Raw genomic sequence first — 12587 nt, forward strand, 5'->3', positions numbered from 1 at the left:
CAGAGTTGTTTTGATTTGCATCTCTCTAACCAATAGTGATTTAGAGCATTTTTTCATATGATTATAGATAGCTTTAATTTCTTCCTCTGAAAATTGCCTGTTCATATCCTTTGACCATTTATCAATTGGGGAATGACTTGTATGATTGTACATTTGGGTCAGTTCTCTATATATTCTAGAAATGAGGCCTTTATCCCCGAGCTTAGCTGTAAAAATTCTTTCCCAATTTACTACATCCCTCTGGATTTTGGTTGCATTGGGTTTGGTTGTGCAAAAACGTCTCAGTTTAATGTAATCAAAGTTATCCATTTTGCATTTCATAATGCATTCTATCTCTCCTTTAGTAAAGAATTCTTCCCTTCTCCATAGATCTGATAAATACACTATTCCTTGCTTCTCCAGTTTATTCATGGCATCAATCTTTATACCTAAATCATGTACCCATTTGGACTTTATTCTTGTGTACGGTGTCAGGTATGGGTCTATGCCTAATTTCCGCCACACTGTTATCCAGTTTTCCCAGCAATTTTTGTCAAACAATAAGTTCTTATCCCAGAAGCTGGGGTCCTTGGGTTTATCAAACAGAAGGTTGCTATATTCCTTGCCTACTGCATCTTGAGTGCCAAGTCTATTCCACTTGTCTACCTCTCTGTTTCTTAGCCAGTACCAAGTGCTTTTGATAATTGCTGCTTTATAGTAGAGTTTGAGGTCTGGTAGCGCTAGGCCACCTTCCCAAGCATTTCTTTTCATTAGTCCCTTTGATATTCTGGACCTTTTGTTTTTCCAAATGAATTTTGATATTATTTTATCCAGCTCTAGAAAGTAATTGTCTGATAGTTTAATTGGTATGGCACTAAATAAGTGTATTAATTGGGGTAGAATTGTCATTTTTATTATATTAGCACGGCCTACCCATGAGCAACTAATGTTTTTCCACTTACTTAAATCTGACTTTATTTGTGCAAAAAGTGTCTTGTAATTGTGTTCATATAATCCCTGGGTTTGTTTTGGCAGGTAGACTCCTAAGTATTTTATACTGTCTACCCTAACTTTAAATGGGATTTCTCTTTCTATCTCTTGCTGTTGGGCTTTGTTGCTAATATATAGGAATGCAGAAGATTTGTGTGGGTTTATTTTGTACCCTGAAACTTTGCCAAAGTTGTTTATTAATTCAAGTAATTTTTTACTTGAATCTCTGGGATTCTCTAGGTAAATCATCATATCATCTGCGAAGAGTGATAACTTAGTTTCTCCTTTGGCTATTCTTATTCCTTGAATATCTTTATCTTGTCTAATTGCTACAGCTAACATTTCTAGTACCATATTGAATAATAGTGGTGATAATGGACAACCTTGTTTCACCCCTGATCTTATTGGGAATGCATCTAGCTTATCCCCATTGCATATAATGCTTGCTGAAGGTTTTAGATAGATACTGCTTATTATTTTATGGAAAGTTCCCTTTATTCCTACGTTCTCCAATGTTTTTAGTAGGAATGGATGTTGTATTTTGTCAAAAGCTTTTTCTGCATCTATTGAGATAATCATGTGATTTTTGTTAGCTTTGTTGTTGATGTGATCGATAATGCTAATAGTTTTCCTAATATTGAACCAGCCCTGTAGTCCTGGTATGAATCCTACCTGATCATAATGTATTAATCTCGTGATAAGATGCTGTATTCGTTTTGCTAAAATCTTATTTAAAATTTTTGCATCTATACTCATTAGGGAAATTGGTCTATAATTTTCTTTCTCTGTTTTGTCTCTTCCTGGTTTGGGTATCAAAACCATATTTGTATCATAGAAAGAATTTGGGAGGACTCCTTCTTCCCCAATTTTCAAGAATAGTGTATGTAGTATTGGAATTAACTGTTCTTTAAATGTTTGATAGAATTCACTTGTGAATCCATCTGGCCCTGGAGATTTTTTCCTAGGGAGTTCATTGATGGCTTTAAATGTTTGATAGAATTCACTTGTGAATCCATCTGGCCCTGGAGATTTTTTCCTAGGGAGTTCATTGATGGCTTGTTCAATTTCTTTTTCTGAGATGGGGTTGTTTAAGTATTCAACTTCCTCTTCTGTTAATCTGGGCAATTTGTATTTTTTAAAATATTCATCCATCTCGTTTAGATTATCGAATTTGTGGGCATAAAGTTGGGCAAAGTAGTTTCTAATTATTGTTTTAATTTCCTCCTCATTGGAGGTGAGTTCACCCCTTTCATTTTTAATATTAGTAATTTGGTTTTCTTCTTTCTTTTTTTTAATCAGATTGACCAAAGGTTTGTCAATTTTATTAGTTTTTTCATAAAACCAACTATTGGTTTTATTTATTAATTCAATAGTTTTCTTAATTTCAATTTTATTAATCTCTCCTTTGGTTTTCAGTATTTCTAATTTGGTATTTACTTGGGGATTTTCAATTTGTTCTTTTTCTAGCTTTTTCAACTGCAAGCCTAAGTCATTGATCTCCTCTTTCTCTATTTTATTTATGTAAGCATTCAAAGATATAAAACTTCCCCTAATAACTGCTTTTGCAGTATCCCATAAGTTTTGGTATGTTGTCTCACTATTGTCATTCTCTTGAATGAAATTGTTGATTGTTTCTATGATTTCTTCTTTAACCCAACCCTTCTTTAGAATTAGATTATTTAGTTTCCAATTGATATATGGTTTCTCTTTCCATGGCCTTTTATTACATGTAATTTTTAATGCATTATGATCTGAAAAGGATGCATTGATTATCTCTACCTTTCTGCACTGGATTGTGAGATTTTTATGTCCTAGTACATGGTCAATTTTTGTAAATGTTCCATGTACGGCTGAGACAAAGGTATATTCCTTTCTATTCCCATTTAATTTTCTCCAAAGATCTATCATATCTACCTTATCCAGAGTTTTATTTACCTCCTTAACCTCTTTCTTGTTTATTTTGAGGTTGGATTTATCGAGTTCAGAGAGGGGGAGGTTGAGGTCCCCCACTAGTATAGTTTTGCTATCAATTTCTTCCTTCAACTCCCCCAACCTCTCCTCTAAGAATCTGGATGTGTATCCCCCCGTTTCAAATGTGTTTCTTGTAAGCAGCATATTGTTGGATTATGGCTTTTAATCCATTCTGCTATCCGTCTCCGTTTTATGGGAGAGTTCATTCCATTCACATCCACAGTTATGATTACAATGTGTGTATTTCCCTCCAACCTCTTTCCCACCATTTGTGCTTTTAGCTCTCCCGTCTCCCTTCCCCTCCTCAATAGTATTCACTTTTCTCCCCCTCCTCCTGCAGCCTTCCCCTCCTTCTTTTAGCCCCCCTCCCTTTTACTCCCCTTTACTCTTATTGCTTCTTTCCTCCCTTTTAGCCACCCTCCCCTTTCTTCCCCCTTCCCCTCCTACTACCTATAGAGCTAGTTAGGATTATCTACTTAAGATTATTGTTCCCTCCTTTGAACAAATCAGATGAGAGTACCTCTCAAACAATGCTCATCTCCCTCCCCTCCTTCCCTCTACTATAGTTTTGTACTTCTTCCTGTGATATAATTTGCCATTTTCTGCTTCCCCCTTTCCACACCTCCTACTACATTCCCTTCTCATACTTAAATCATATTTTTGACATGACATCATTTACTTTATGCCCGTTCCCTCTACATATATCCCTTTTATCATAATAGCTGCACAGTTCTCAAGATTAACAGGTATCATCTTCCCTTATAGGGAGGTAAACAGTTTGCCCTAATTGAGTAGCAAGTTTTTGTTTTTGTTTTTTCCCCTCCGTTTACCTTTTTATGATTCTCTGGAGACCTGCATTTGAAGATCAAATTGTCTATTGAGTTCTGGTGTTTTGGTCAGGAAGCTCTGGAAATCCCTTATTTCATTGAATAACTTTCTCCTTGCCTGAAATGTTATGCTGAACTTTGCTGGGTAGTTGATCCTTGGTTGAAGTCCCAACTCCTTTGCCTTACGGAATATTGGGTTCCAATTCTTTCGATCTTTTAATGTAGAAGCTGCAAGGTCCTGTGTGATCCTGACTGTGTGTCCTTGATATTTGAATTGTTTCTTTCTGGCTGCTTGTAGTATTTTCTCCTTCACTTGATAGCTCTGGAATTTGGCAACCATATTTCTTGGGGTTTTGAGTTTGGGATCCCTTTCGGGAGGGGAACGGTGGATTCTTTCGATGACTATTTTGCCCTCTGAGTCTAGTACTTCTGGGCAGTTTTCCTTGATGATTTCCTGGAAGATATTGTCCAGACTCTTTTCTTCATCATGGGTTTCTGACAGGCCAATAATTCTTAAATTTTCTCTCCTGGATCTATTTTCCAGGTCAGTTGTTTTTCCAGTTAAATATTTTACATTTTCTTCTATCTTTTCATTCTTTAGATTTTGTTTGACTGATTCTTGTTGCCTCATTGAGTCATTAGTTTCTACTTGCCCAATTCTAATCTTCATCGTAGTGTTTTCTTCAGTTAGCTTTTCCATCTCCTTTTCCATCTGACCAATTTTTCCCTTTAAGGAGCTATTTTCTCCATTTAATTTTTGTACTTCTTTTTCCATTCGACCAATTTTCCCAGTTAGGTTTTGGGTTTCCTTTTCCATCTGATCAATTTTCCCAATTAGGTTTTGGGTTTCCTTTTCCGTTTGATTAACTCTTCCTTTTAGGGAATTATTCTCTCCAGTTAATTTTTGAACTTCCTTTTCCATTTCTTCAATTTTCTTTTTCAGAGTGATGTTCTCATCAGTGAATTCTTTTTTTATAATTTTAAAATCATTGACCAGTTTTTCTTTTATATCCTTCTTCAGATGTTCCAGGTAATCTAGTTGTGCTTGTGAGAAATTCATAGTCCCATCTGAGGTTTCAGATGGAAGTACAGTCTCAGCTCTGACCTCTTTGGTGTTTGTGTTTTGGTCCTTATCCCCATAGAAAGATTCTATGGTTTTTTCACTTTTCGTCTGCTTTTTCCGATTCATGATGTTGGCTGAGTGTTGTAGCTTTTGGTTCTTTCAGTCAGAAGATACAGATCTTTTAAGTTGAGTTGATGTGTGTCTAGGCTCTGGTCTCAGGAGATCTCCTCAGCTGACTTGAGGCAAAGGCAAGGTCAGGGGATGGTGATCCCAGCTTCCCTATGGTCTTCCCTTTTCCCCTGGAGGGCTGGGGCATGCCTAGAAGCTAATGCGTGTTCCCGCCCCTCCTGGGTCTCATCTCCCGGCGCTGAGGCTTGCCTGGTTCTCAGTGCGAATTTTCTCTGCCCTGGGTTGTCTGTCCCTCCAGATCGCCTCAGCCACAGTAGGAAGAATCCCCCCTTGCCACTTTTCCAGCCTCTGGTGTTATGAGACCACCCGCCCCCTTCTGCTGTTCCCGCTGACCCAGGATTAATCTGGGGAAGAATTTTATGGTTCCCTCATGGTCATCAGGGGGGAGGAGAGAGCACTTACTGATCACTCCGCCATCCCAGCTCCTGGAAGTTCAAGTAGTTGACCCACCAAAGTCCAGTCTTCAGGCTGAAGGTTTCAAGGGCTGCTGCGCTGATATCTGGCGCTCAGCGGCTCTCATCCGCTCAGCCTGGCTTATCTCCTGCTCCGCTGGTCTCGCCCGCCACTCTCGGGCTCCTCAGGTCCCCTCCGCCCTGCCGCACCGACCGTGCTGCGCTGTGCGCCGGGGTCTTACCCCCGCAGAACAGATCCCTCCCATGGACCCTCCGGTCCAACCTGGGCTCCGAATCCATCAAAGTCCGTCACCCACTGGATTCTACACCTCCAAAATCTGGTCAGACTCTCCCCCCAGAGATATCCAGAGGAGTTTTTCCAGGAGCTTAGGTGAGTCATTGCTTTCACTCTGCCATTTTGGCTCGGCCCCCCACAATTACCTTTCTACAAGAAGGTGTTGTTTTCTAAAATGCAAAATTCAACCTACTCCTTTCTTCATCCACAAAAGAGGAAAGAAGAATATCACAAAAGGAAAGAGAGAATGCTGTATTGTTATGAATGTGAACATCTGTCTGGGAATCTAGCCATGTGGATTCCAGACCTGGTTTGCTTGCCCACAGCTTAGAGCCCACAACTTACTATTTGAAATTTATCTGAAAGTAGAGGCAGAAAAAGGAAAACAGCTTGGTCCTTCACGAACAGAATATCCAGGCCAAACACACAAGTAAATACATAGTCAGAGGGTGCTTTCTCTTCATTTGAAGGTCAGTCTCATGCAAAGTAATGCTGTAAATGTGCCTCAAAGGACCACAGAAACTTGTTGGTTGAGAATGAGGAATGTCAGAATTGAATGGGCTGTTGGCACATGAAACATGGGATTTCAAAGATAGGAAGGATTTAAAACATGAATAGGGCTAGAGAAGACCTTGGAATACAAAATATTCAGACTCAAAATGAACTTAAAGTATAGAATATCAGAGATAAATAAGGTAAAGAGAACCTGCTACTTGGTCTCCAACTAGCATAGACATGGATGTGGAACTTAACTTGTTGCTCTAACTTAGTTGTATCATTTGCAAAATTAGTCATTGTGTTCTCAGATTAGATTATTTCAAAGAACAGGGGATTCAGAACTGTGAGGTCCCTTGGAGTGAAAGAATGTGAGAGACAGAAGGTCTCTGACAACACAGAATGTAACAGAAGAGGTTATCGATAAAGATGTCCAACCCTCCAAGCAGGGGATATATAGTCCGTGAATCTCAAAAGTACTACCAGAACTGAATTTAAATGGAATTGGGAAATATCTAACAAAATAAATAAAAACTTAGTAAAACATAAAGAACATTACATTTTGAAAGTAAATCATTACCTAGCCTACAGGAATCTTTGTGTGTACATTAGTGGACCCATTCCATTTTGAGTTTGACATCACCACTGTAGAATAAAGGTAACTGATGCTGAAAGAGCCTTTAAAACATAGAAAAACTGAATGTTAGTGTTAAAAAGGACTTGAGAGTAGAAAATATAGAATATTAGAGCAGGAGTTTCAGAGCTGGATGGGACCTTATGCAATCGACTATCAGGCATGGAGAGGGCATAAAGACCAACTTGTGAAAACTCAGCTACCAGGAGCAAAAGCTGATTCAAGTCACAAAATATATAAGTGGAATATCTGGGGCTACAACCTAGGTCTCTTGAGTCCCATTCCAGCACTCTTTCTCCTATGCAATGATGATTCTGTTGCTCACATCTGAAAATTTAGAGAGGAATACAATTTCCAGACAAGGACACAGAAATTGTCACTTTCAGAATCTCCTGTCTCACTCCCCAAAACATTCTTAGTCAGCAATATAATTAATTTCAATATCTCTATTAGCTTACAGGAACAGTGAAGGACTTACTCCTCCCCAACTCAAAGAAATAGGTTATAGTTTGCATGGTCTCACAAACAGAGTCATGGGCTTGGAACTGGAAAGGCCAGGGACAATTCCTATGAAAAACCAAAGCCTTAGTTCATCTATAATTTAGGAAAGTATTTGCAAAGTCTTTCTTGCAATTATTGTGGACAGCAAGGACAGATGTGGACAAGGTGTTACTACAATGAAATAGTCCTCATTCAGATATAGTGGGTACCCTATCTCTGCAGGTTGTCAACTGGAGGTGAAAAGACCATTTATGAGAATATTATAGAGGGGTTTTCTATTCACATGTGCATGAATTGTATAGTTGAGCTTATGATATGATTTTCACCAAGACAAAAAAACTCAGGAAAACTAGGAGGAGGAGGTGAAGTGTAGAATGGCATGTGAGACAACCAGAGAAAATGCTCAGAATCAGAGGATGAAGTATCTTCTGTAAGGAACAGCAAAGAGGTCAAAGTCATTGCATCACAGAATGGAGAGTACAGGGAAGTAAGGTGCAAGAAGAGTGGAAAGGAAGGAGGGGACCAGATTGTGAAGAGCCTTGAAAATCAAAAAGAGGATTTTATATTTGATCCTAGAAATAATAGTAAGTCATTGGAGTTTTTTAATACAGAGGTGTCATGGTCATTCTGGCATTTCAGGAAGACAAATTCAACAGCGAGAGGAGAAAGAACTCTATTGAGGAGAGACTTGTGGCAGAAAGGTCAACCAGTAGACTAGTGCAATAATCCAATGTGAGGTGAGAAGGGCCTGAACCAGCATGATGGCAGCATCACAGGGGAAAAGGAGGTATATAAGAGAGACAACACAGATTTAAAACTGATAGGTCTTGACAAAAAGATATTGGGCTGGGGTGGAGTGGGAGATGGTGGGGAATGGTGACTGGGAGGATGGTGGTGCCTTCAACAGCAGTAAAGAAGTTTAGAAGAAAATGAGGTTTAGGCAGAGGGAAGAAGATAATGAGTTCAGTATTAGATACATTGAGTTTAAGATATCTGGTTTCTGACACATACTGGTTGTGTGACCCTGGGCAAATCCTTCAATCCTGTTTTCCCCAGTGTCTTCCTCTGTATAATGAATTCAAGAAGGAAATGGCAAACCATGCCAGTGTCTCTGCCAAGAAAACCCCAAGTGGGGCCAGGAAGAGTTAGACACAACAGAAACAACTAACCAAAAAAGGGGACATCGAGTTCAAGATATCCATCTGACAGTTGCAGATGGGATACTAGAGATCAAGAGAAAGGTTAGGACTGATAAGAAGATTTGAGAATCATCCACATAGCAATAATAATTGAATCCACCTTGTTTCTCCCATCTGTTTCTTAGATCTGCTTACATACATACATACATGTATATATATGTATATATGCACATATGTATGTATTATGTATAGATAGATAGATAGACAGACAGACAGATAGATTAGATAGATAGATAGATAGATGATAGATAGATAGATGATAGATAGATAGATGATAGATAGATAGATAGATAGATAGATAGATAGATAGATAGATAGATAGATAGATAGATAGACAGATAGATAGATAGATATGGTCTAAATATCTAGTGCTACTTGATCATCCATCTCTTTATGTCTTTTGTCCTTTTGTATGAGATACACCATAACAAAGTCATTTTAGCCGTGACTCTCTCCCCACAAATCTCAGTGATGTAATTTAAAATGTGCCTACTATTACAAGGATTCATCTTGCTCTTCATCTATACTTTGTGCATTTTTCTAGATCTTTGAGGCCATGGTCTTGGCTCGACTATGATCTCCCTTTTAGGTTATTTTACCCTATGAATTATTGATTCTCTACTGCTTTTATGGTTCCTGGCCTATATTTCCTACTAGCTCTGGGAGCAGCTCATATAATACCTACAAAATGCAAAAGAAAAAAAAAACAGTATTTACAAGATCTTTATAGAAAAACCATAAATGATTCTCAGCTATAGTACACATGTACATATTTCTCCATATGTGTTTAATTCCTCTGCTTTCTTACTTCTATGATATTCTCTTGGCATCTGTCCCTATGCTACTTAGCTGCATCCCATGCCATTAACATCCTTATAAGGTTGGCATATCTCAGCCCAATTTTTAGTCCCAAAACCATACCCATTGCCTAAATCCCAGGAACCCAAAGTTCTCACCATGAAAATACTGGTACACATAACCATTTGTGTTAATATTAATAATAATAATATAATAATAATGTTATTAATATCATTAATTAGATATTGGAACACTATTTAATATTTTTATCATTCAGCAGCTGTTATAACTTCCAGGGAAAAATTTCTGCTTTCAAAGGGAAGAAGCTCACGTGTGAATATTGCTACTACAGTCTTATAATCTCAAATTACATGGGACTCAATACCAAACAAAATGAGTACACATGAAACTTGGTGCTCTCTGGCATGCTTATCAATTTTAAAAATCTGTTTAAAATAGTATCATGTTAACAGGTGTTTCACAAAGGACATGGAGAAACCTTTCTTTCTGTGGTTCATCCCTATAGCTAGCATTGTCTCCAGATCCAAATCTTCTCTTCCAATGCAAAGGATTACACTTTAACATGGTAATGTGGATGAAATCCTATCAAGAAACCAAGAAAATAGAACCATCCTAACAAAAATAGTATTTTGAGGTCAAAATGATAGAGATGATTGACTGAACCTTAAATTCCTCTGAATACTGCAATACTATCTATCGCCTCATGTACATAACACTGCCTCCACTAAGAAAGATTATAATCCCTGTAGAGCTTCATTTGACTGGTACTATGACTAAAAAACAAACATTCTGTGCAAAATCTGGTGAGGAAATTCTGTAAACTCGAACTAACTGGTCCTTAAACATTAGACACACACTCCATGACTACTGCAGTCATTTTCCTCATCACCTCCGGACTGAACTCTTGATTTTGACATGTAAAAATGAGCAAAATCAACCAATTACAAACCTACACTGATGGTTCAAGCATTATTCTTGTTTAGAATGTGAAATATTTTTTTTTTGGCAAAAAGCAGGTCTGATTATGACTTTTTGTGGTCGATGAACTCCATTAGCTCCCTATATTGTCCAATGATTTTCTCTAGTTTGAAATTCAATCTTTTCACCCCTTGACCTACACACAAAGCATTCTGACGTGACAGAGCATAGAACAAGTTGCCAGCTTGCCTGGTTCTAATTCTTCTTCTACTGCTTCCTAGCTGTGTGATTCCTGGTCCTTAATTTTTTATCTATAAAATGAAAGGAAAAATATTAAGGAATTACTTCATAGGACAAGACAAAATAATAACAAGCTTCAAGGATCAATAGTCATTTGTAGACTTTGTTTTCAGATCTTTGCCACTACAAAGGAAATTATTAAGAATTTTTTGGTATCTACTAAACATATTGTTGCCTTTGCCTTCCTCAGGATGTACACCCAGTACTATGATCTCTGAGATAAAAGACATGAACAGTTTAATCAAATATCTTGAATAATTCTAAATTGAAAATGAATACATTTGAGTCACTTCACAGCTCTGTCAAAAAGTCATAACCATGCCTGTCTTCCCACAGAACAACCAGCACTGAGCATTCTTACCTTTTTTCATCTTTGCCAATTTTCAGTGTGAAGTGACAACTAAGAATTCTTTTCATTCATATTTCTATTATTATCAGTGATGTGGAGCATGTTTTCAAATCATTATTTATACTTTTCCCTTCTTCTGAAAGATGTTTGTTTATCCTTTATTTACTTATCAATTATTATTGAGGGGCATCATTTCTTAATTCCCTGGATATTTTCCATCATAGTAATTTAGTTTCTTAAGTGCAAATATTTTTCCACTATGTTATATGCTTTTTCACTCTATTTTCACTTATTTTAATGGGAAAAATGTCAAATCAATTTTCAATGTGCTGTATTGAATTTTTACATCATTCTGTCCACATACTATTCCCAACAGACCCATGGAAAGGAAAAAATCATTCAAGAGTCTCTGAATTCATCCTCCTGGGCCTTTCAGACCAGCCAGAGGAAGAGAAGCTCATGTTCCTTGCATTCCTGCTTATGTATCTGATCACAGGACTGGGAAATTTGCTCATCATTACGGCCATTAGGAGAGACTCATGTCTCCACACCCCTATGTACTTCTTCCTTACCAATTTGTCCCTGGTTGACATCTGCTTCACCTCCACCACTATCCCAAAGGTGCTGGTTAATTATATATCTGGGAACAAAGCAATTCTGTATATCAGCTGCTTGGCACAAGTGTTCTTCTTCATTTGGTTTGGAGGGGTAGATAGTATCCTTCTCACTGTCATGGCCTATGACCGCTATGTGGCTATCTGTGCCCCACTCCATTATTCCATGATCTTGACCTCAAGAGTGTGCGCCCTTCTGGTAGCAGTGTGCTGGTTCTGGGCTTGTGCTAATGCCCTGTCGCATACTGTTCTGCTGACCCAACTCTCATTCTGTGGCCACACTGAAATCCATCATTTCTTCTGTGACCTCAATGTGGTGATAAGATTGGCCTGCTTAGATACCTTCATCAATGATTTGGTGATCTACACAATGGGAGGACTGACAGTTATAATTCCATTCATTGGAATTCTGATCTCCTACATTCACATTTTTGTGGCTGTGCTGAGGATCCCATCAGCTCATGGCAAATGGAAAGTTTTCTCTACCTGTGGCTCTCACATCACTGTTGTCTGTCTCTTCTATGGAACAATCATTGGAGTTCACTTTAACCCAGCATCTACCCACACAGCCCAACAGGACACAGCATCAGCCATGATGTACACTGTGGTTACCCCCATGCTGAACCCTTTCACCTACAGCCTAAGGAACAATGATGTGCAGGGAGCCCTGAGGGTGCTCTTCACCAGAAAGTCAGGTCTATCTTTGTGACTCTGAGACTTTCTCCTGGACTTTCTCACAATGCAACTTCACTACTATGACAAAAGGTTCTGAATCATTCTTTGCTACTGTAAGATTCACACTGTCCAGGCTTCCAAGAAATAGGGCAATATGAAGGACAGAGTACGAAACCAGTTGTCAGAATGCATGGTTGTACTTCTACCATTTTCTGGCTATGTAATCTTGAGATAATCTGGTCTTCAGTTTCCTTATTTACAAAATAAGAGAACAACTGCTCAGGTTTATGTTGTTGCTTAGTTGTTTCATTCATGCCTCACCCTTTGTGACCACATTTCATCTTTTCTTGGGAAGATACTGGAGTGGTTTGTCACTT

At 38.3% G+C, this 12587-nt stretch overlaps 1 protein-coding gene across 1 annotated transcript; it reads left to right on the top strand.

Annotated features, from left to right (window-relative positions):
* The first annotated feature begins 7806 nt into the window (after positions 1 to 7806).
* LOC140498140 (olfactory receptor 1f45-like) lies at positions 7807 to 12244 on the top strand. The gene is made up of 2 exons (XM_072599428.1): positions 7807 to 7813; positions 11310 to 12244. Exons 1-2 carry the CDS (start codon positions 7807 to 7809, stop codon positions 12242 to 12244), a joined length of 942 nt encoding a protein of 313 aa, XP_072455529.1.
* Positions 12245 to 12587: the final 343 nt, after the last annotated feature.

This window comes from Notamacropus eugenii, chromosome 4 (genome assembly GCF_028372415.1).
Source record: "Notamacropus eugenii isolate mMacEug1 chromosome 4, mMacEug1.pri_v2, whole genome shotgun sequence".
NCBI classification, from domain to species: Eukaryota; Metazoa; Chordata; class Mammalia; order Diprotodontia; family Macropodidae; genus Notamacropus; species Notamacropus eugenii.